Below are 23,286 nucleotides of genomic sequence, written 5' to 3'. Positions count from 1 at the left end.
CCTAGACCTTATTTAAAACTAGTAATTGAAGTGACATAACGACATACTCTATTTGCAGATTCCTTAAGTATCAAAAAGTGATAAAGGTAGATATATCTATATATGTATATCTAACAACGAAGGCTGTGGGGACAATGTTATCGAGGAGACTCATTTGCATATTGATCAATCAAGATCAAAAAAATCGGCCAAGTTCAAGTTGGACTCGGACGAGGGGTTCTGCACTATTATTAACCAAAAAGAACATGTTTGTTGCATGGGAGCCCCTTTATTTAAATATTTAGTTAGTATTAGTGAATCATTTGTGAAAATTTCAAAAGTCTATCTATCTCGGTTCATTAGATACAGTCTGATCACAGGCAGACAGAGAGAAAAATAATGGAAAAATCTTAGCCATAGCGTCTCATTTTTACCTTTTGCGTACGGAACCCCAAAAATGAAAACAATATTACCGCAAGTAGCAAAATAATTTAATTTTCGATTCACATCAAACTGGATGATCTCTCCCGCAATCAGCTACAGTAGGTACCTACATACACTGAATATTATTAGTCCTAGTGACTAAATTGTTAAAAAGTAAGTTATTGGCTGTAGGTAACTATTGAACTAAAGCGAAATAATGTGAAGTCTAATAATTTAAAAATCGATTAACACTTTCTCAATGATTTTCATGCATACCTACGTAAATATTATTGACCTTGACTTCATTTCTTTAATACAAAAACGGTTTGTCTGTAGGAATGGCTGTAATTTTACAAAATAAAACATCGCGTCTATGGACCAATTATCAGATGGCAAATTTAGATAAACAATGACCCTTATTTTAAGCTACATACGGGTTACTATCTATTGCAAATGGGTGTCTCTCAAATAGAATGACAGATCACACAAGTGTCATGTACAACTGAAGAAGACAGCAGCAGTCAGAAAAAAGTACACATAGGATTTTAATGTAGGTATACACAAAACGAGTTATTTGAGTGCACTTTGGAGTGTTAGATCTCTAAAAAGGTTATTTTTTTCACGTAATTTGCAATTTTATAACGAGGACATGGAAGACGAGTTGGAGGACAGAGTACTATACCAAACGTATTTATCATTCATGAAAATTTTGTCACGTTTCACAAGTAGTGTTCCGTTTGATACTCCCGTGAGCTATTTATGGAAGATGGTGCGCCTTTATTTACTACGATCCGAAGTTGTAGTGTGCACATTAGGTTTAATCATATTTTTTATGTATTTGCAAACAATCGAGCTATGGAGTCGCACTATGTTGAGCAGACTGTCACAGGCAATGAGCCCTATCAGTGCAGTTCAACGCATGAAACTATTAGAAGGGTCAGATACTGATAAACAGAGCTGGGAGTTGAAAGGAGGTTTGAGCGCCGTGTATGCAATTAAAGGCAGAAGAATGCATATGGAAGACAGGTTCATAATCAATGAAAATATCAACAACTCTGGCATATCACTGTTTGCTATATTCGACGGTCACGGAGGAGAATTTGCCGCCAACTACGCAAAAGAGCACCTTATTCAAAACTTACACAATAAGATTGTAGAACTGCAAGCTTTCAAAGAAGGCAAGATTATCAGTACACCACTCAGAGAAAGTCCGGAAGAAAAGGAAGACAGCAACACTATTTCTGTGGATAGAAAAAGTAGTTTTAAGAAATCTGTTAGCACAGCTGATGATACATCAAAAAAAGAAATTACTGATCCTGAACTTTTAGCACAACTGTCTAAAGCTCGACCAATCACAAGAGAGGTGCGACCAGCTTCTAAACCTGTAAAGAATGTTGCTGTCCCATTATCAAGTTACATGGACAAAGGGAAGATTAACTTTGGCAAGTTGTTAACGGATGAAGTGTTGGCTGCTGACAGGCTGCTGGTGGAGGCTGCAAAGAGGTCTTTAAATGTTGCTGGAACCACTGCTCTCATTGCTATAATGGAAGATAACCATCTGATAGTGGCTAATGTAGGAGACTCAAGGGGTGTCATGTGTGATTCTCGCGGGAATGCAATCCCTGTTTCATTTGACCACAAACCACAACAGGTAAATAACAATGTATATTATGTTTTGTCAGTTTCAAATCCTAAATTCTATTCAAACAATATTTATAAATTGGCCATTCATTAAGTGTATTGTTTACTATCATCAAATAAATGTGATTATACTCTATTCATTGTTTTGACATAGAATAAAAGTGTTGACTGTGTTCTTGTCATACATCTATGTTGATTGTTGAATGTTTTGGTCATACATAAAATCTTATCACATACCTAGTTGAGAAGTGTGAAATTTTAATCAATCACTCGGAAACATGCTACCTTTAGAAATACAGATTATACAACCTCTCTTCAAGAACAGTTAAAACAACTCTCAAGCATATGATTTCATGACTGTTTGCTTTACTATTAGAGCAGCAGATCATTATTTCTTGGATAAACATAAGTTTAAAAAGTCACTGGTCGGTTGCCTTGAGTTTGAATGAATATTCAACAACTTACATAGGTGTAAATTTAAATTCAAACAGACATTTACTACTTTGTCTGTAAATTAAATGTGGTATGTAATTGCTTGCAGGTTCGTGAACAAAAAAGAATTGAGGCAGCTGGGGGTTACATTGCTTTTAATGGAGTGTGGAGAGTAGCAGGTATATTGGCGACCTCTCGTGCTATGGGAGACTATCCACTGAAAGACAAGAAATTTGTAATCGCAGACCCAGATATTCTTACATTTAATCTTGACGACCACAAACCTATGTTTCTAGTACTTGCCTCAGATGGCTTGTGGGATACATTTTCTAATGAGGAAGCTGTCAAATTTATCAAAGAAAGACTTGATGAGCCTGATTTTGGAGCTAAGAGTTTAACACTACAAGCATATTACAGAGGCTCTGTTGATAACATCACAGTTTTAGTAATAAATTTTTTAAATAATAAAATAGCATCTGCCTCACAGTAAAACCATGGGGTCATATATCTTTGTGTGTGAAATTCTTAAGCCTTCCAATTTTTGAAAGGTTTACAAAAAATGTTTTAGATATTTCAAGAGTTTTTGCTAACTCTTATATCAAAATTATGTGCATGAAAGTTTTTTCTTAATTTCATCATCCTATGTGGTATCTAAAATTAATGAGAGTGGCAGCAGTGTCCCTGTTTTAATTAACTATATGGCTCATTATGAATTTTAAAGTCATTTAAAGACAATATATGTATGGATGCATAGTAACATACTTATAACAATTCAATGGCGATATAAATACATGCATAATATTTTTCCATGTTTCATAGATATTTACTATTAATAGATTAACATGTTTGTACATAATAATATTATGGTCTCATAATTTTGAAATTGCATTTCAAGTGATTCATATTTTATACATATTTGATGTAATCAAATGTTTTTAATGTTGTCATCGAGTTGGATAATACTTCATTTTTCTTTATGTCTTGTGAATTAATGTATAGTAAATGTGTAAATTGAATCAATCACCAGGTATATTGATGTTACTCTAAGATTACGAGAATTATGTAAATAGTTACGTCCAGTAGATATATTACTTAGACAAGAGTCATTTATATTTTTAAATGTTATAATGTATATCGTCATATTTTTGAAAATCTAAAAGTTTTGAATTTATGGATGGTTGTGATGTGGATACAGTTTTAACTGTTTGGTCTTTAAGAGTCGTGTTTTATTTATCACATGTCATTAGTGTTCTTTGCTGTTTTTAACGATAGTACATAATGATTGACCCTCTACTTAATCACAACATCACATCTCATCTTTAGGCTATGGAGTGTTATTTTTAAATGATTTTCTTATTTTTTGTTGGTGTAGTTTAACTGTAAATGTTGGCTATGATTAGTAAAATCTCTGAAGCTTTTCTTTCCAAACGAAACGAAGTGATACTAACTACAGTGATGTAGTATATGTAGTAACTCACGATACTCCTGCCGTGGTGTATTTATTGCTGCATTTGAATTAAGTTTGAGTTTTACTGTGTACTTTAAAAATAAGATGTGAGTTCATATTTGCCAGTGGTGCTAGTCATATTAGTTTATATGTATTGTCCTGCTCTCATAAATTCATCGTAATCCTAAATACATTATAGGCAGTAGTCAATGATCACTAGTTAAACCTATTTTTGTTTAGCTGAAATCATTGGTGAAACCTGATTTTATTAACAGATCTATCTTCTCAAAATATTTTTGTAAAACTATCTACAATCAGAATTTTGAAACGAAATTGTTCGATTTAAGTACAAATACATTGTTTACAAAGTATACCTATTGGCCTATGGCACATTTCTATCTTTAACTTCACGTTGTTGGGGCCAAATGATACAACTATTTGATCTACATGACGCCTACAATATTATTGGTTCGTTATATAAAATACAGCTGTATTTTGTAATAAATAGATAAGGTGCCAAAATTGTCAAAATTTTTGTAATGTTTTCTTAAACTGTTCTAATTTTCTTTACATTTGCATAATAACAATTGTTGTAATAATAAGTAGGTACTTGAGCTGATATTTAGATAAATAGAACTAAACCCTTTATATGTTACCTATAATTTTGTAGTGAATTTAACAAATCGTAGTATTTTTGTATGTGTTGTATAAATCTTGACCAAAGATTTATACCTATTTTGTCCAGTTGTATATCGCTTGCCTCAGAACGACCTACCAAAGTATAACAATATTGTATGTACCTAATACTTCAATAAATGGTATTGTAAACTCCACTGTTTTATTTTAATAATGTAATTCTGAATAGAAGTATAATGTTCTCCAAAATCTTCACAGTTCGCCGTATACACCAAGTTAATTATTTTAACGATGACGATATCCGCGATATCGCACTAAATATTCGTGAATTACGCACGAACGAGCAATTCCTGTTTTTACAAAACTATTAATAACTCGAGTCTAATTTTGTGTGGGTAGTTTAATTTGATTGGCGCGAGACTTATTACTGTTTGCGCTTGACGTAGTGGCTTATAGATAATTGAGACATACTTCTTTACATTTCCTAATTTCCAAAAGTGTATAATATGCCTACATAATTAGTGGATCTGGCAAACATTGTTTTATCTAAACTCGGGCAGGTCGCCGCAGCAACGCCTATTTCATATTATTCAACTTTACTAATCATCATGTTCTTATGTATACAGGTGTCAAGAGTGTGATGCGACACGGGTAATTTATGACAGAATAGGTAATTATTATCTACATTTTTATACAATAGTGTCATACCTAATTGTGCTATATGGAAAGGATGGATAAAAACACGAATTAATATTTTTAAAACTTTAATTTTATAAAAATATTTGGATAGACTGCACGTCCAGCCTGCAATTTCGTAACAAAAACGTTAATCCTACGACACGTAACACAACTGTTATTTCAACACATTACTTGTCCTTACAAAAATCTTGAAAACACAATGTTTAAATACATTATACTGATACTTTTTTTTAAAATCTAGAGCTTATATAATTACAGCTAATGGCATATAATTGGCTCCGAAATAACTAAAACCCACTACTAGCATTTAGCTATTATGCAATTAATGTAAAACATTGGACCAAGTATATATTGCAGTCCAGCATAACGTAAGTATATTGATCACAAGAAATTGCCACATACTTCATGCTATGTTTTATCAGGTGACTATTTTTTGTGACCAAACAAATGTTTATACAAATTATTTATTATCCCAAGTGGTGGTATATTATGTACTGTAGCTAGCACTCTCTTGGAAAACGCGTTTGCTTGCACTAAAGCATTCCACAACTAATACCTCTTTTACGAAAACTTATTGGGCATCTTCAAGTTCCAGGAGAATGTTAGCCACTAGTATTAGCTCATTATAACCGTGTCACTCAATATTAACAACCACATGACATTTGTTTATTATCCAAGCTTATTATTTCATGTCTATCTAAATTATGACTAGATGATACATGAACTCTAACGAGTCGCCTATAAGATGCACTGATTATCACATTTATTTTGTTATAGGAATGTCAATCAGTGTGAAATGTTCACTTTTATTTACATAAATTGCACAATAATATAGTAAAGGCACTGCAAAATATAATGTAGCGGCTTACTCTATTCCAGTCGTAGGCACTATCAAATACATAAAAACAATATTCATCGTTTCGAATAAAATATAGGTAACTTAAACAACAAATACATATTTCAGTGATGTTACTGTACGTAAGTACGAGTATATCCATAAGTCTAAGTTTTCATATTATAATCTATCTACATTGTAATGTTTGTGTGATAATTGCATTATTCGTAAATTTGCGGCACTCTCACAGAATCTCGAACTCGTCGTCTGAATCGTCGAACTGTCTATCTACAGCTTCAAATTCTGCAACAGACAATAATGTGTGACTTGTTAAAGTAATACATACTCTAATATTTCATACCTTTAACTGTTCAGAAACTTGTGAAGGGTAATACCTTGAGGAAAGCCAAAGTCCATATACATGCATAGACATCAGACAATCATCGTGGGTGAGTGTTTGAACTAATTTAATAAACAATGTAGCAAGAGGAGTAATAAATTGTTCATGAATAAGACACCTAGGGTTCTTAGGATCACAGGTTAAGAAACACTACCTTTTACTGAATGGGTAATAAAAGTATGACGAAAAACATAGTATACCTGTAAATAAGGAAGTATTTTGTAGATCAATTTCATTAGTGCTGGGGCCCCAGTGAGAAGGTCTCTTCTCACAAATTTCAAACAGAGGCTGTGTTTCATTCATCAACTTCGTCTGTATAGTTGCACACAATTCCTCGAAATCACTCTTAGTTCGACACAGAAAACACTGTAAAGAAAAATGCATTTTTAAAGTAAAAAGTGCAAATTAGTATTAAAACATCAAGTTCTGAGCGACAGCTTCAGCCATTTTTTTCAATCACGATACTATATTTCATGCATGTCATGTTTACCAATTTAAAGTCTTTTCAAATATTTTTTTATTGCAATGTCTCCAACCTGCACCTGGCTAGCATGGTGTACTCAAAAGCCTAACCCCTCCGCCATTCCAGGAGGAGACCCTTGCCTTACAGTGTGACAGTAATGAGTTAAGCTCATTTCTTAGTCTACTTCTGTATCCCACTTTTGGGCAAAAGCCTCTTTTCTATCCTTCAAAACGTCTTGGTCCTCTGCATATATAAACCTATATTAGTAATATAAATAACATGATATAATGAGATACTTACAACAGCAACAGAAGGATCCATGGCTAACATAGGTATTCGAGAAGCATATTTACAGTGATATGAGCAGTCCATTTCCTTTTGTTCATCAGTCAACTTGTTCTGTAAGTCATATAGATACACATTACAAATATAACAAAGATTCACCTGATTCAATACTGCTATTCAGTTTTGTTGGCATTCATATTAATAAGAACATTTTATGATTTTTAACATTTGGTTAGGGAAAGATATTTGGTGGAATTTGAGGTTTAGCTTCAAAAATATCATTATAAAAGATGCTATTCCTTTCATTTTGCCGACAACTATAGAAAATGGGCATATGGCATCCTTTTTGACTACACGTAAAACGTGTGTTTAAACAATTACATTCTTACATGGAATTAAACATATAGCCAAATGATCTACAGTTAGTTATTTCTGGTCTGGTTGTGTTTATACAAATTGCGTCTATTATTTGTATGTTTATACAAATCTCTGCCAGTCATGAGTAAACTTTAGGGGATGGGTTAGAAATAAAAAAGTATAAGTACTTATCACATTACCTCAACTAATCCAGATCTCTGAGTAGTGTGAGGATCCAGGTAAATGACTTCGTCTTCTACACATCCGACCAGGTACAGAGCTTGGTTAGGCTTCCCGCCTATCACGCCAATTGATTGAGGACTCTGGAAACATATCTGAAAAAAAAGGAAGATTTATTGAAAATGTGTTTATCTATTATTATTTTGTAACTGGAAATTAAATTATTATATTTAATTGTTATAGGCTATTGTTATAGTGTACTTAAAATAAATACTAGTTCCCAGATTTTATGCATTTATTTAAAAATTTAAGCTGAACATGTGATTCAGATTCACAGAAAGATATGATAGTAGAATGATTTTTGAAGAAAAGAGTAATGGTAATGGTAATAATTAATAAAGATTCAGCAGTTTAGTTGTGATAGCATACCAGACAGATTGAAGATATAACTAAAAATCTTGTTCATTCTATTAATTAATTATGTTTCACCATATTTATTTAAAATTACAAGTCAACATTATAATTGATATTTACCTTCAATCCATCAATATATACAGGGTTAATTTCACTAAGGCCGAGTCTAAGTGGTACTATCAACAGTAGGGGCATCCAGTCAGAGGGCACATTGTCCGGTGTAGTGGAAGAATCCCCCCTATCATTGTTCACCACACATTGTTGTACTGAAAATGTAAACATAATAAATTACTTAACATGATGCATCAAATATCAGGGAAAAGCATAAGTATTTGTCATGTACACTAGCTTGGAAAAACATAATTATTTGTAATGGTCAACAGGTTGGGCAAAGTGCAATACGTCTACTAGGTAACTTTTTGATTATCTACAGAAGTAGCCTGGAATTTGGTAATGTTCTCTATCTATCTATCTGTCTGTCTGTATACAGAGCACATTTCATAGGACCCCATTGCATAGGACTAACAATGCAAATTATGAAATACAAATACAGAATATTTCACATTGTTAGCACATTCTTTTTAACATATTCTGTGCAAGGTCATGGTCAAAATTCTTTGGTATTTAAATCTGTTATAATACTCACAAATATCTTCTTTCACAACAGTATTGTCCAGTGCAACATGAATAAATAGAGAACTCCACTTATCATAAACAACTAATTTCCTGAAATATAGAAGTAATGTTTTAAGGGTTAAGTTAATTATTAGAAAAAGTGCACATTTCAAATATGACTTAAGTACAAACACATTTAAAGCCATTTCAAAATAACTTACTTGAGAACTTGTGCAACAGTATTTGGTCCAAACCATTGTCCCACCTCCTTGCCCTCTGAGGCTCCCATCAATGCCACCTGGTGGATTGAATATGGAGCCTGCTTTCTCTCTTCAAACCTTTGGATGATCTTCAAATATGTTGGATCTCTACAACAATTGATAATTCATACATAAATAACTCTAACTTCAATCACAGAAGCCAAGAATTTCTATTGATTTAAAAAACTTAAACTAAGAGAGTGAAAATTGCATTTTACATAGGTAATTATTTAAATGTAATAAGGTTAGATAATGCAGTTTTTAATCCAATTAAAAATTAATCATAACAGAGAAAAAGTTCTAGGTAAATAAATACATGAAATTGATTTCCCTGAAAATAATAAATTGTAGTGATTACATAAATATTATGTTCTATTGTACAATAATTGTGTCATGTTAGATTCAATTCTCTACAAGCAACTCTATGATAAGGACAATGCATGTGTATAGGTCATAATCATGGGCTCATTAAATCATAGAGTACAACTAAACCAGTTATTATAGATAAGATGATTGTGCACATTGTACATAACAATGAATGCACTACATCTATTAAACACAGATTCTACAAGATAAATAAATTATTATTAAAAAAATCTCGATAAAATAATGACCAGTAAAAATGGAAAAATTGTCTGTGTTAATAGATTAAACTATAGATCTCACTTTTTTTTAAATTTACCTTGTTTCTGGAGTCCAAACCCAATCAGCTGACAGATGAATCCTGGAGAGTGCCACGCCGAGTACCATTTGTCCACATCGCAACATACAACCCCATCCTTTATCAGAAGTAAGACCCTCGTCTCCTATAGGTATGAAACCCTTCCTATACGTACACCAAATAATCGACGTGATATCACGGCGAATGCGATCCAAATCTGTACAAACAATTTATATTGAAATCAATACAATTTTTTACATTTACGTAAGACACTTAAATAAAAACGAACGTACCCTGAACAGCGCTGTACTTTTTTCCTAAGACCCATACACTTTCCTTTGTTTGAGGAATATCATCGGGCTCAACGTTGTTACCCTCGGAGGATAGGTAACATATATCAAACACGGCATCCATGTTCGAACATAATTTGGTATCTACCCCTGAGTGAATTACCTAGGAAATTGAAAATGTACGTGAAAAATAAACACGAATACACCTCCAACAAATAAACACAAGACGATGAATGAACGAATGTAAATGTGATATCGTTCACTCCGTTCCAATATCAACAAAAACCATAAATGTCAAAGTCAAAAGATAAATAGTCACTATGATGAAATCACTTGAATAATAAATTATTCGAAGCACTTTAATATTATATTCATATGGTGTCTAATTGAGCACAGCAATCAAATTAGACAAAAGCACAATTAATAATGAAAATAACTGTTGCGGTTTTTAAACTACAAGAATTTTATACACCAGCATAAAAATACAATGTTTCAAATAATAAGTGTCAATGTCAAAATTGACATCACAGAAAAACTTCATTCACATAGTTCACGTCTTCGTCTCCCAATTTCAATTTTTCACGAAACTGAAATCAACACTGAAAAATTCAATTAATATATTGAAAACTTAAAAAAATGGAAGCAAGTGGTCTAGACTTCGTTGCGCAATGCTGCATGGATTTAGCAGAAGCTTTGGGCCCGATAGAAACTGATTCTGAACGTGATACTCTCATTACGAACCATATCAAGAAAGTTTGGTCTATTGTTACTCCGGTGGAAGACTTCAAAAAAAGTATGTTATTTCTTAACATTGTTGAATAATATCCCTTCAAATGCTAAGATACATAGTTATTTATATGAGAAAGTCTCTCTTCCCAGATAAATAAATAAAGATTGAGGTAGTTTGCCATAATATTATCATCAATCATGTCTATTATTTATTACTATCTCATTAATTACCTACTTAACTTTTAACTATGATTTATATTCTTGTCGGTTGGAGTATAGCAAAGGGTGTGAACCCCCCCAATAATTATGTCTGGTATAAAATTAAAACATATAAAATAACTAGCTGACCCGCGCAACTTCGCTTGCGTCACGTAAGAGAGAATGGGTCATAATTTTCCCCGTTTTTGTAACATTTTTTGTTACTACTCCGCTCTTAATGGCCGTAGCGTGATGATATATAGCCTATAACCTTCCTCGATAAATGGGCTATCTAATAGTGAAAGAATTTTTTAAATCGGACCAGTAGTTCCTGAGATTAGCGCGTTCAAACAAACAAATGTTGGCAACCAGGCAACATCAAGTGAAGCTGCCGAAAAAGAAAAGGAAGAAAAAGAAAAAAATGGCGGCTGCTTTTGTTTTTTGAATTCATTTACGTCAACTTACGTTTGTGAATTGTACTGTTATTCTTAGTTTAAGTATATTTTACCTGATTATAATTATTTAATGTAACATTTGCTTAATTTGAAAGGCTCTAATCGTTAGGACAGTATATTAATTTAACATCAGAAGTGGGATGTAGTATTTTCCCAGCCCACAATGGCGAGTAGTAGCAGCTCAAGCATGAGTAGGTACGAGTGGTTTGAAAACGCCGCCACCAAGGTCGTCGCGATCTCGGAAAAGGGTAAAGTCTAAACACCCTAGAACTGTGAGTACAAATCTGATTACCCTCCATAATATGATACCGGAATTTGATCCTTTGAATGATAAAGTAGCTTCATGGCTTAATGTGATTGATGATTAAACGTCGACTTTTAAATGGTCCGACGGTATTATAAGATATCAAGCTACTTCCTACATTCAAGGGTCCATTTCAAGTAACGAAATGCCTATATATTCAAATAGAAGATATGAGAGGAAGCGAGAGATCAAATAAAAGATATAGAGGAGTGGCCGCTGCGGAAGATATCAAGCCATGGATCAACATTAATATTTGGTCTATTTAACAAAAATAATGTCAGCAGTAAGTCGAGAATGTGTTGGCAAGGTAGAAATATACATAAATACAAATTATTGATCAGAAATTTAATTTCAATGCATTGTAATACTTAATATTTGTGTGTGTGAGTGTGTGCTGTTCCGCCAGAGGTACCAACTGTGTTCATTATCCAGAGTAGGGGTAGTGTGCTGAAGCAGTTACTGCCTAAGATTTAAAGGAGTAAACTGGAGCAGGCACTACTTCGGACTAAAGGAGTGAATACTTGGTAAAAAGGGAATGTCTAAGTCTAAAGACAAAATTTAAGTTGGGCGGACCAGCAATCACTAGATATTGTAAAGTTGCCTAAGTCTAAAGGAACTTTATATGAAAACTATTGGTCGGAATAGTGGACCTAAAGTATAGATTTTTAATTGAACAATAATACAATATTTGTGTACTCGTTTCAGATGTTTTGATTCATTGAGTAATTTGAATATATGGACGTGCCTGAGGACATGCACGATGCAGGAGGGCCGTGTTGGCAACCAGGCAACATCAAGTGAAGCTGCCGAAAAAGAAAAGGAAGAAAAAGAAAAAAATGGCGGCTGCTTTTGTTTTTTGAATTCATTTACGTCAACTTACGTTTGTGAATTGTACTGTTATTCTTAGTTTAAGTATATTTTACCTGATTATAATTATTTAATGTAACATTTGCTTAATTTGAAAGGCTCTAATCGTTAGGACAGTATATTAATTTAACACAAACAAACTCTTCAGCTTTATAATATTAGTATAGATAATTAATTACATACATGTTTCACCCTCCAAATAGTATTCAGTATTTAAAATGGTTCATACATGTAGTATTATATTACTCATAAATAATCATATTCCAACATAGACACAGTAATAAAAAAATAAGTTACTCTAACTGTTCTATGGTCATCAGAGTATAAAAAAACAACCAGTACTTACATAGTTACATTAGCATAAAGTAATTATACTTGCTTTTAAATTTAGAACAATATTTACAGTTCTCTTCAACTGCACCTGTACTGCCCTGTAGTCTAAGCAATGGCAAGTGGGTCATAGCTTTTATAGAATGTTTCTTGTGTTTTGCTTCAGAGGCCATCATTTTCATTTTTTTTCAACCCATTACTGCCCGACTGCTGGGCAAGGGTAGCCTATTGAATAAGGGGTTAGCTCTTGTGTCCACCACCCTGGCCAAGTGAGGGTTTCTTTATTGTTCTAAAATATTTAAAGAAAAGTTTTTAATATACTGAATTAAAATGTTAATATTTTAAATTTATTTTTCCAGATTTAGAATGGGTGAATGTTTTGGAACCAATTTCATTGTCGCAGCACTGTAATGATAAAATAGTAATATTAGACTTCTGGACATACTGTTGCATTAACTGTTATCATGTATTACCTGATCTCGCACATATTGAGAAACAGTACAGTGTTGAAAGTGGACTAGTGGTGGTAAGTTTCAGAGTGATATTTACTGCTGAAGATTTGTTTCTAGAACATTGTTAAATGTTTTAAGGCATCTGACAGACAGCCATCTCATTCTAAATTTAATTATGCTGCTACTGTTATAGACTGCTCGAAGTACTTATATTCCTATCTATTTAAATTTACATCCAAAGTCAGGACAGATATGTACTCATGCTCATCATACAAATATTTTGTCCTGGAACCAACCTAATATAAAGGAGCAATATTGCACTAAGGCCCACTCATTTACCAGTGTAAATGAATGCATGAAATGTATTTATACATTATGGACAGACTCTAGTGAACAAGAATATTTTTCAGATAAAAATCTTGAAAACATCCTACAAAAGGTTGTAATGAGTATATATTTTTTACAGATTGGTGTTCATTGTGCCAAGTTTGCAAATGAAAAGAATTCCAATAATATATTGTCAGCAGTACAAAGGTACAATATAAACCACCCAGTGGTGAATGACTCGGAGAGTTGCATGTGGGAAGCTATGGGAATAAGATGCTGGCCTACATTACTTATATTAGGTAACATGTTCAATTTTTATACTTCACTTTCTAATTTCTCTTTCATCAATTGCCTGCACTGGCCTTACCTGGATGACATCAGGCAACCTTAAAAATTATACACCAAAATTTTGCCCGAGAATAATTTTGCATGTTGGTGAAACTGCATAAATACTAACAGTAGATTTTAAGTTTATGAGTCAAGAGAAAGTCAACATATTTTAACAATGCATCTAGCATTGTTAAAATATGTGAGTGCATCATTACTCAGGCACCCATAGCCAGTTGTGATGACCAGTCGGTTAACAATCTGTGGGTTAAGCAACCTTTGGCGCAGTCATTCCATAGATGGGTGACCGCATAGTGATATTTGAACTGGGTGTTTCCGTGCTTCGGACGGCACGTAAAACGTCGGTCCCGTTGTCAATCAAGATAACAGTTGTTAAGCCATGTCAAGTTTTTTTCTTCTGAAGAGAGCACTACAAGGTTAGCTTGTTAAATTCAACAAACCTGCACAAACTTTGATTACACAGTATTTATGTTTAGTGCTAACATCGTCACATAATAATATTTATACTAATCTATTTCTATAGCCTAATCATCGCTGGAATAGCCAAAGCCAAAACATTAGTCATCATGACATGTTTGGCTGGAATCCAATACAGAATGCAGTACTGACATTTACCAGCACCAACTATTGCGAAATGTTCACACAACTATTTGTTTATACATGGTTTGAATAAAATAATGTAGATTATTCATTCCATTACTTAAGAATGAGGAAATTAGCTAGTGTGATTATCATAATTTCCTGCAGTATTAGTAACTATGTCTCTGTTGAGTATGTAAACATTGTTTAATTACAGTTTACATAGTTATCAAGGTTGGATAGTTTATATGTTTATTTTTAAAAGGGCTTATGTACAATGATCTCTAGGTATAATTTCTAGTCCTACATGTAGGTCCATATTATAAGTCTGGTATTAATTTGATTAATAATCATGGTTTTAAGAACCAATTTATTAGTCAAATGGGTTCTTAAAACTGCCGTTCCAAGTTGATGCTAGTCTATTAATGTTAATGTAAGCCTTAGTTGTACTTAAGTAAACTTATTGTTTCGCTCAGTAATCAGTTATTTTGCGAAACACTTATATGTGTATTACAATGATTAAGTCATTGTAAACCTAACAATCTAGTACAAACCTATTTATTAGGTTTACGAACCAGTGTGTCAAGCTGATAAGGTATCCATTTCATAGATATAATACCTACACTGCCAAAGAACGAGGCATAAACAACAGCATATATTTCCACAGGGCCAGGTAACAAGCCATTATTCATACTAACGGGAGAAGGGCACAAAGAAGAACTAGAATGGTACGTAGGCGCCGCACTCCGTCACTTCAGCGCGCGAGTGTCTACGGCCAGTCTGCCAATGTCTCCTGCCAAACATATAAAGGCGAAAGAAGACCAAGTGCTTTACTTTCCTAGCAAGGTTTGTGCTTGATTTCAAATGATAACACTTAAAGCTGAATATGATAAAGAAAGTTGAACAGTCCATCAATTTCGCAGAGAGCCTTCTTTGCAAGGTTCACAGCTCGCAGAGATATTGAAAATCCAAAATTTATGACATCGGTGACCCGCAGGTTAATGCAGCTGACAGGGGCCTGTTTAAGACAACTCCTTTTTTAATACAAATAAATTTTAATTATTATCTTCATGAACTGTGCATGCCAAAACTCTATTAAGGTGTCGAACTTTACGTCCACAAGTTAGTGTTGGGCAAAGTGATGTTAGGTATTAAAATATTTTCAGCAGTTTATTAAATTTATTTGTTCAGATTGCTCTGAACCCGTTCTACCGCGGTCGTTCGGAGGAGCCGTTCCTGGCTATCTCGGATACTGGTCATCATCGAGTACTGCTCACTGACTGCACTGGAGTCGTACTGAGGATCGTCGGCGGCTCTGAAGTAGGATTTAAGGATGGAAGTAAGTATTACTTTTCCTTTTTGAAAGTTGTTTTGTCTAATGAATTAATGACATGCACTGATTTGGACAGGCCTATTTGTTTTTTGTTATGATTTTCAGATTCTAAACAAGTCACTCAAACAGTTGCCTAAATATATTTTTTGATGATTATCATCAGACCAGTCATTTAAAGCTTTAAAACACCTAAAGGCCCTTCCACACTAACACCGTCGACGTCTACCATCAATGACGTGCCACGAAAGTTAATATACATGTCTCATATTATGTCAATTAGAAAATGAAATTAAGTAATATTCATCCCCAAAACCCAATTACAATGTAAATGGATCACCGACAAAAATATATTGATTAAAAATATATCATATTTTCTTTCTTTTAGAACTAAACGAAGCGCTGTTCAATTCACCACAAGGGCTATGTTGGTTGTCAAGCAACGTGTTAGCTGTATGCGATACTAACAACCACGCTGTCCGTGCGATACATCTGGACGAAGGCACCGTCGAGATACTCGCCGGGACTGGAGAACAAGGACCACATGGAGATTTAGGTACTGCCCTTTTTATTTTAGGCTCCTTGTATGGGACGAGTGTGATAAGATTACTGACTGGTAATAATAATTAATTAGCTACTTAAATGAAAAGAAAAATACTGGTAGAAAAGAAGGTATTAAAATTAAGAAAGTGAGCATATTGCTTCAGAACATCGTCTTTTTTCTAATGACTTTCTCTTGTAAGTCATTGTATTTTTACGGGCCTTACATTACAAACTTGCTCTTTTCCGCTACTCCGTCCGCGTGGTTCCTGTGGATTTTCAGAGATAAAAACTGTTCTATGTTCTTTCTCGGAGTTCCGAACATTTTTTGTACGAAAGAACAGGCAGACAGATTTACTTTTCCATCTCAACTATGGATACATGGATGGATATATGGGTGCACGGATATAGTATAGATTAGTAGTGATAAGGGTGGATTTACCTTTGGGGAATTAATAAAAATATCTTTCTTAGGTGGAAAATGCCTGGGAGTCCAAGCTCTAGCGTCACCCTGGGACGTGCTGCTGTACACGACACCAGACATGGACATGTCGGTGAGGCCGCTGCTCCCCCCTCCACCGCCGCCCCCCTCGGCTCAACCCCCGCCTGATAAAGACGTTATCATCGCTGATGATGAAAAAGGTAAATAACATAATCACTCTCCTAAATTTCACGTTGTATGTTCATTTTATAATAGTCTATAGCAATTAACTCGAACACGCATTCTACCTTGGAATGCCTGAGCTTTCGTATACACTGCACTGTGTACTCTGCTTTGAATCTTCAAGCTAAACAATTTGCGTTTCATGTGCTTCCCCGTACCTAGATTTATATAGGATATACATATACGGTCATTTTATTCCGTTTTAAGAAACGGCCCAAATTCCACTGCTTGTTAATTAAAAGTATAATAACTGTAAAAGACGCGTAAGTTAAGCGTTGTTTCTTTATTTATAGAGAAAGAGAAGAAAGACGAGAAACGCCGCGTACTCCTGATCGCGTGTGCTGGCTCACATCAGATATGGGCGCTGTTCCTCGACACCACTATTTGGTGGAAATACAAGACATTCACTGAAGGTATGATTACTATAATTCTAGCCAACATTCCGTTATGGCGGCCCGTTTTATTGAAAACAGTCATTGGTGCAGGACTAAGTTTAAAGTGTCTAAATGCGCGTACTATATACGGGTGCCCTCGTAGCCCAATATCCAACACATTCAGTAAGAGGTCAGGCGTAGAACAGACTGTTCTATGGGAACGGAGGTCCAAAACCTTCTTCGTAACTCCAAGCAAATAGTGAGGATTTATCATGGAAAAACTCGGAATTAGATACTTTGCCCCAGCCTGTATGCGAATTTTAAGTGCCATGTGTTTAATAATGATTTGGAACATTTAATACGGTGTAACTCCAGGCAAATAGTGAGGATTTAATTTGCCCCAGCGTGGATTAAAATTTTAAGTGCCATATGTATAATAATAATTTGAAACATTTAATAAGGTGTTAGTTAATAATAATTAATTTGTACAGGTACATGCGTGTGCTTAGCTGGTTCTGGCGCTGAGGCAGCTCGGAACAGTACGTATGCGAACGCTGCAGCCTTTGCACAGCCATCCGGACTAGCCCTTAGAATGGGTAAGTTTCGTAATTATTTACACAAAATGCACCTAACAACAAAACTGATAATATGTACTTAGTCGAAACTGTTGTTATATAAAGCAAAAATATATTATAAATATCAGACAGCTTATGAGTTTATATTTTCACAGTTGTTTTCGTATATTATGATACACGTATAAACTACGTGCATATTTCATTCGTGCTCTATCATTACGCGTATACGTGCATACTCAAATCTAAAATGTCATTGAAATGCGTGTATGATTAATGTTATAAACCGTAGCTCGTCGTTTAATTGAGCCTAGAATTTTAATATTACCAGTGTGGTCATATAAATGTTATTATAATTGACATTTATTACAGGTAGCAGTCCAGAAATTTTTATCGCAGATTCCGAGAGTTCTTCAATTCGAAGGCTAGCGCTAACTACAGGACAAGTGTCAACATTGTGTGGTGGTGATCGCAATCCTTTGGTATGCAACCATTGCTGGTTATGTTCCTATAAACATGTATAATTACATTATTAACGAGCTTTAGAAAACATAATTTTTATAGCGCACCTGTTATAAAATTATAATTGCTAATTTATAACGAGTAAATGAAGTTATTGGCATTTTATGTGCTTACGAATATGGAGGTTCGTTATAACAGTCGTTCTGTTGATTCTTTCGTTGTTGCGATGAAGTGTTATGTAATTATGTGTAATGAAACGTGATATTAATAAGAGAGATCGGGGTATAAGATAGATGTGTAAAAGATAATATTGTCTTAATGTTGCAATGTATACCGTGATACAGTTAAGAATCATTTTGTTATTATGTTATGTCAAGACGTCATCATAGTATAATGTTTTCTTCATTTTCAGAATTTATTCGCCTTCGGTGATGTTGACGATACAGGACTTGACGCGAAACTACAACATCCGCTCGGCGTCGCGTACTGCGAATCTTCTAAAACTCTATACGTAGCCGACACCTACAACCATAAAATAAAGAAGGTCGACGTTGGACCTCAAAAAGTGACCTCTTTATACCCCACCATGATCGAGACTACTGACCCAGCGAAGTTCAATGAACCCTCCGGCCTATCCATGACCCAAGACGGCAAATATCTATACATAGCCGATACAAACAACCATTGCATAAAGATCTTGAATTTAGCCAAAAACGTGTGCCAAGATTTTAAAGTACGTTTACCCGACCCAGCATTTACAGAGCCAGAGAATTTAATTTTGTATAAGAATGATTTATTTGTGAATAGAAAATGTGGTAATCTTATTATCTATTTCAATGTAAGTTTGGATGCTGATACAAAGAATGTACAGTTTACTGCGGGAGCGCCGCAGAATTGGTTGGTGTGCGTCAGAGATGAGAATAATAAGGACGTTACTTTAGAAGATTTCGAGTTCATCAGCTCTCTACATAAAGGGAACAAGCTCCCCGGTCGGGTAGAAATGAAACTCAAACAACGAACTGACAAGTTCCATTACCGTTTGTACCTGAGCTTCCATACAGCGTTGTGTGACAACAATGTATGCTTCTCGCATTCTTTCACTATTAGATCAACCATTTTAGTTAGAGATTCCGTAAAAATGGTCGAATCCTACAAGATTACGTGTAAAGTGAACCCTGTGAATAGGCCTGAACCAAAGAGGATAGAAAAGTCCTAAGCAGGAGATATCCAATATGAACAAGCACAAAATCTTTCGCAGCACATTGTAGTTATAAGATAACCTGATTATTTTTAAGGAAAGTCGTTGCATTCGAATAACAGATGATGTTATTTTAATTTAAATATATTAACTTTAGTTTTGTTAATTGACATACAGATATTTTTTTATATAAGATGTTTATTTGTTCTTTATTCCCTACCCGTTGTTTTATATGCACTGATCAATTTATAGTTCATACGGAATAGAAATCAAATCTACGACCGTTGCTCATAGAGGTGCCGACATGGTGATCGTCTTAACCGCTGCGCCCCAGGTGGCGTCAAAGGCTCAAGTTTTTATCCGATTGTCACGTTGCCGTTGCCAACAAATCCATTCCTTTTTATGACAAGCTCACATTTATCTGTTTTCTATTTAGCATTGACATTTGTCCGCTAGTAGGAAGTGTCGATCAAAACATTTAAAATTTCGTTTCGCTATAAAATAGACCTCATGATTCGATTTAACTGACCTTATAAAATAATATTATCGATCACATGATTCAATTAAGGAAAACGGGAGATCGTGACGTAATGTTTACAGCACAGATGACTTCGTATAATAACAGTTAAGTAACTGATGCTTGAGCACAATGAATGCCGATGTTTTCATATTACGACCCTTCGAGCGGTACAACAATGTTGCAAGTAGGTAGCTACCTACTCAGGTTATTCAAGTTATTGATATTAACTTTTCACTCCGGGTTATTAAGTGCCTTTAGAAGAGCAATACTACGAAATGAACACTAGGTCCCGATGAATTGTAAGGCCTATAGCCCGAAGAATGGACTATGCCTAAGTCTATGTTAATTTGGTACGGATTCTTTCCCTTCCATAAGTTCCATAGGTGTCTATCAACTAAACTTGAAGGTTGACACCTAAAATATTCTTGTCGGATTTAACTGATAGGCATATCCAAACAGCATCAGTGTCACCGAATGAATTAACCAAAACTGAAGCCCTTGGTGCTGAGTAGCATTTTATATGCCTCTATGTAAAGTACGAATTTCAATAAAATGCGTGACAAAAATAAATACACTGAATTGCTTCATCATAATTCTTCCGAAAACAGTGAATGACTAACAAAAGTTCAAATCGAAGGTATATCGCAAACAAAGCACGGTAGGTTTATGAAGGAAACCACGTGATGAGTATTGCATTCATGTTGAAGGTCGGTACAATATGACGAGCGATGCGCCCGCGTCCGATCACGAGACCCTGCTTATTAATATGTAACGTGTTCGGCTGAGGTCTCATCTCATTTGCATTAGTAAGTGCTACAAATTAGACCGGCGGCCTTACTATCTAATCACTAGATACACAATTATTAATTAAACTCATCCAGATTAAACGAGACTATGTTGTCATACTCTTAGGGCTGCAACATACAAGCATTCTGTCTTTAATAATACAGTCTAACTACTATTTTTAAGACCAAATATTATTAATGTAACTAGTCACTACCCCGATAAAAAAAACGACGCACCCTTTTAGTCCGAGAACTTATCAGAACTTTGGAAGACACGATTTACCTAAAGTATTATTCGGATATAAGGGTATATCCAAAATATAGTGGTCGTAGTAAACAGATAATCGTCCGCTGCGTAGGTTTGCGGATAAGTGACGCAAATCAAAAGTGCCCCTTGTAATTAAGGCTGTTTTCTAAGTTGTCAGACTATAGTGTAATAAGGTGAGTTTAAGTTGTGTAGCAACCCTGTAACCGTTACAGTGCCCTCTATGTACAGTGCATGATCTAATAAAATATTGACCTCAGTGGTATCGTGCTACGTTAATTATAATTCAGATGAGTTGCACCGTAACTGTAGTGTTTTATGCTAAATATTGTTATTAATTTATGCAATTAACTATGCATTAGTAGGTTTTGGATCATTTCGTATATCGAGCATACGAAGTATCTACCCAAATGGACGTTGTGAAATTAGTCGACATCTTAATGAGGTACCTACCTATTCACTTACTTATTCAAATTATGTACCTACTCTGCTTATAGGTTAAATTGAAAAGCCCAAAAGCCTGTAAGCGCAAACTATAGAACAAAGCCTTTTGAGGTGGCTCAGTTTATTTTTCTGAGCGCGTGTAAGTGTTTGCGGTTACAATTCATTTTAAAATCTAATTCATAGATGTATTTCCAATCATGTTATGTTAATATGTTTATGTATTTAACATTTCCTTCCTACCATATAAAAATAAATCATAGTTAAGTATAAATTACGTAATTTCCACTAGATAATCTTGTAATTCCAGTCAAAACATTAGCTCACTAAATAGTACAATGAACTCAACAAAAAAGTATTTATAAAGTAAAATAGTTTTATGAATATTAATTGAAAACGATATTATTATAAAACATAGGTAATTTGCTACACGGAAACCGTTTATGTTTATATACCTACTAAGTAGAGTCACATGACGCTCGGAGAAAAAACCGAAACTGGAAGAATGACTTTATGTCCTACGTATAATTAGTGGTTGTGGTTGTGATTATAGAAAATGGCGCGTTTAAATTCAAGATCTAAGATCTGAAAGGGTCTAATTGTATCCTCGGTTGTTTTGGGACGCGACCAGATGCGGTAATGGCAACTTCGACCTTAGCCTTATTCGAATGCATTATTATTTGTTTGAGCGTGAACTGTCTACAGTTTACGCGTTAAACGTTGCACGATGTTAGCCGCTTAAAAAAAGTCACTGTTAGGTTTTAAATACAGTTTATTTGTGTTCTATAGAATCAAGCAAATATTGTTCGTAGATTAATTTAATGGCGTTTAGTAGACACAGTAATGACCGTCCTTCTATATCATCTGTACGACCTTTGCAAAATGATAATGAACAATGCTATTCGGTCGTCTAGTCAATGCACGAGAGACGAATAGCAAACACTAAAACAGAGAGGATTTAAAAGCTTCCACCCATATCATAGACTGCCATAGAGCACAGAAAGATTAGATTTTTTTCTTTCTGCAAAAGTAGCATATTAATATTATTATTTTTTAAAGAAAACTCCTGCACTAAGTATTGCTCTTGTGTCGCGGGGACTTTTAAAAACATACAACAATGGACACAAAGTACAACAAGACCCGAAACAATATTTGTGGATCGACAAATAATTGTTCCTTATGGGAATCGAACCCACGACCTCCCGACGCAAGGGTAGCGGCATGGCAACCGAAACCACTGCGCCACGGAGGTTGTGTGGTATTATAGTCCGATCATTGCTCCAAATATCAGATAACTTTAGTAAAATTAAAGAGATCTTCAAGCTTACTCATTATCTGATGAAGATATAATCTTCATTTAAATTATTGACAGGCGTTCCAAACGTCTGATTGCCTTGAATGTAACTGTAATAAAAGTCTGAAAAATGTTTTGTAATAAGACTATTGCTATTGCTCTACTCCTTAACGCATTGTATGTAAGTAGAGTAGGTATCTAGTGCAGAGTGCAACCTTAAGTTTGCGGCCATAAA

At 34.5% G+C, this 23,286-nt stretch overlaps 3 protein-coding genes across 6 annotated transcripts; 2 read left to right on the top strand and 1 right to left on the bottom strand.

The window, feature by feature from the left end:
- Positions 1-894: 894 nt before the first annotated feature.
- LOC142987293 (protein phosphatase 1L) lies at positions 895-4,755 on the top strand. The gene is made up of 2 exons (XM_076135956.1): positions 895-2,053; positions 2,585-4,755. Exons 1-2 carry the CDS (start codon positions 1,052-1,054, stop codon positions 2,963-2,965), a joined length of 1,383 nt encoding a protein of 460 aa, XP_075992071.1. The 5' UTR covers positions 895-1,051; the 3' UTR covers positions 2,966-4,755.
- A 550-nt stretch (positions 4,756-5,305) lies between these two features.
- Atg4a (Autophagy-related 4a) lies at positions 5,306-10,266 on the bottom strand. Its single transcript, XM_076135955.1, has 9 exons — positions 10,021-10,266; positions 9,749-9,944; positions 9,028-9,174; positions 8,838-8,917; positions 8,312-8,457; positions 7,798-7,932; positions 7,256-7,354; positions 6,693-6,858; positions 5,306-6,395 (listed from the first exon to the last, which is right to left on the bottom strand). The coding sequence occupies exons 1-9, from the start codon at positions 10,139-10,141 to the stop codon at positions 6,337-6,339; spliced, it is 1,149 nt and encodes a 382-aa protein (XP_075992070.1). The 5' UTR covers positions 10,142-10,266; the 3' UTR covers positions 5,306-6,336.
- Positions 10,267-10,552: 286 nt separating this feature from the next.
- On the top strand, positions 10,553-19,939 carry LOC142987290 (NHL repeat-containing protein 2). 4 transcript variants are annotated; one of them, XM_076135951.1, is made up of 11 exons: positions 10,553-10,810; positions 13,260-13,426; positions 13,819-13,978; positions 15,274-15,452; positions 15,798-15,945; positions 16,325-16,492; positions 16,951-17,118; positions 17,434-17,553; positions 18,006-18,110; positions 18,459-18,568; positions 18,961-19,939. In XM_076135951.1, exons 1-11 carry the CDS (start codon positions 10,654-10,656, stop codon positions 19,762-19,764), a joined length of 2,286 nt encoding a protein of 761 aa, XP_075992066.1. In that variant the 5' UTR covers positions 10,553-10,653; the 3' UTR covers positions 19,765-19,939. The 4 variants fall into 4 exon arrangements, with proteins under 4 accessions (XP_075992066.1, XP_075992067.1, XP_075992068.1 ...); XM_076135952.1 differs by lacking the exon at positions 10,553-10,810 and adding an exon at positions 12,446-12,583; XM_076135953.1 differs by lacking the exon at positions 10,553-10,810 and adding an exon at positions 12,463-12,594.
- The last annotated feature ends 3,347 nt before the right edge of the window (positions 19,940-23,286 follow it).

The sequence above is a fragment of the Anticarsia gemmatalis genome, chromosome 3, assembly GCF_050436995.1.
Source record: "Anticarsia gemmatalis isolate Benzon Research Colony breed Stoneville strain chromosome 3, ilAntGemm2 primary, whole genome shotgun sequence".
Lineage (NCBI taxonomy): Eukaryota > Metazoa > Arthropoda > Insecta > Lepidoptera > Erebidae > Anticarsia > Anticarsia gemmatalis.
This window is presented reverse-complemented; position numbering and strand designations above follow the sequence as displayed.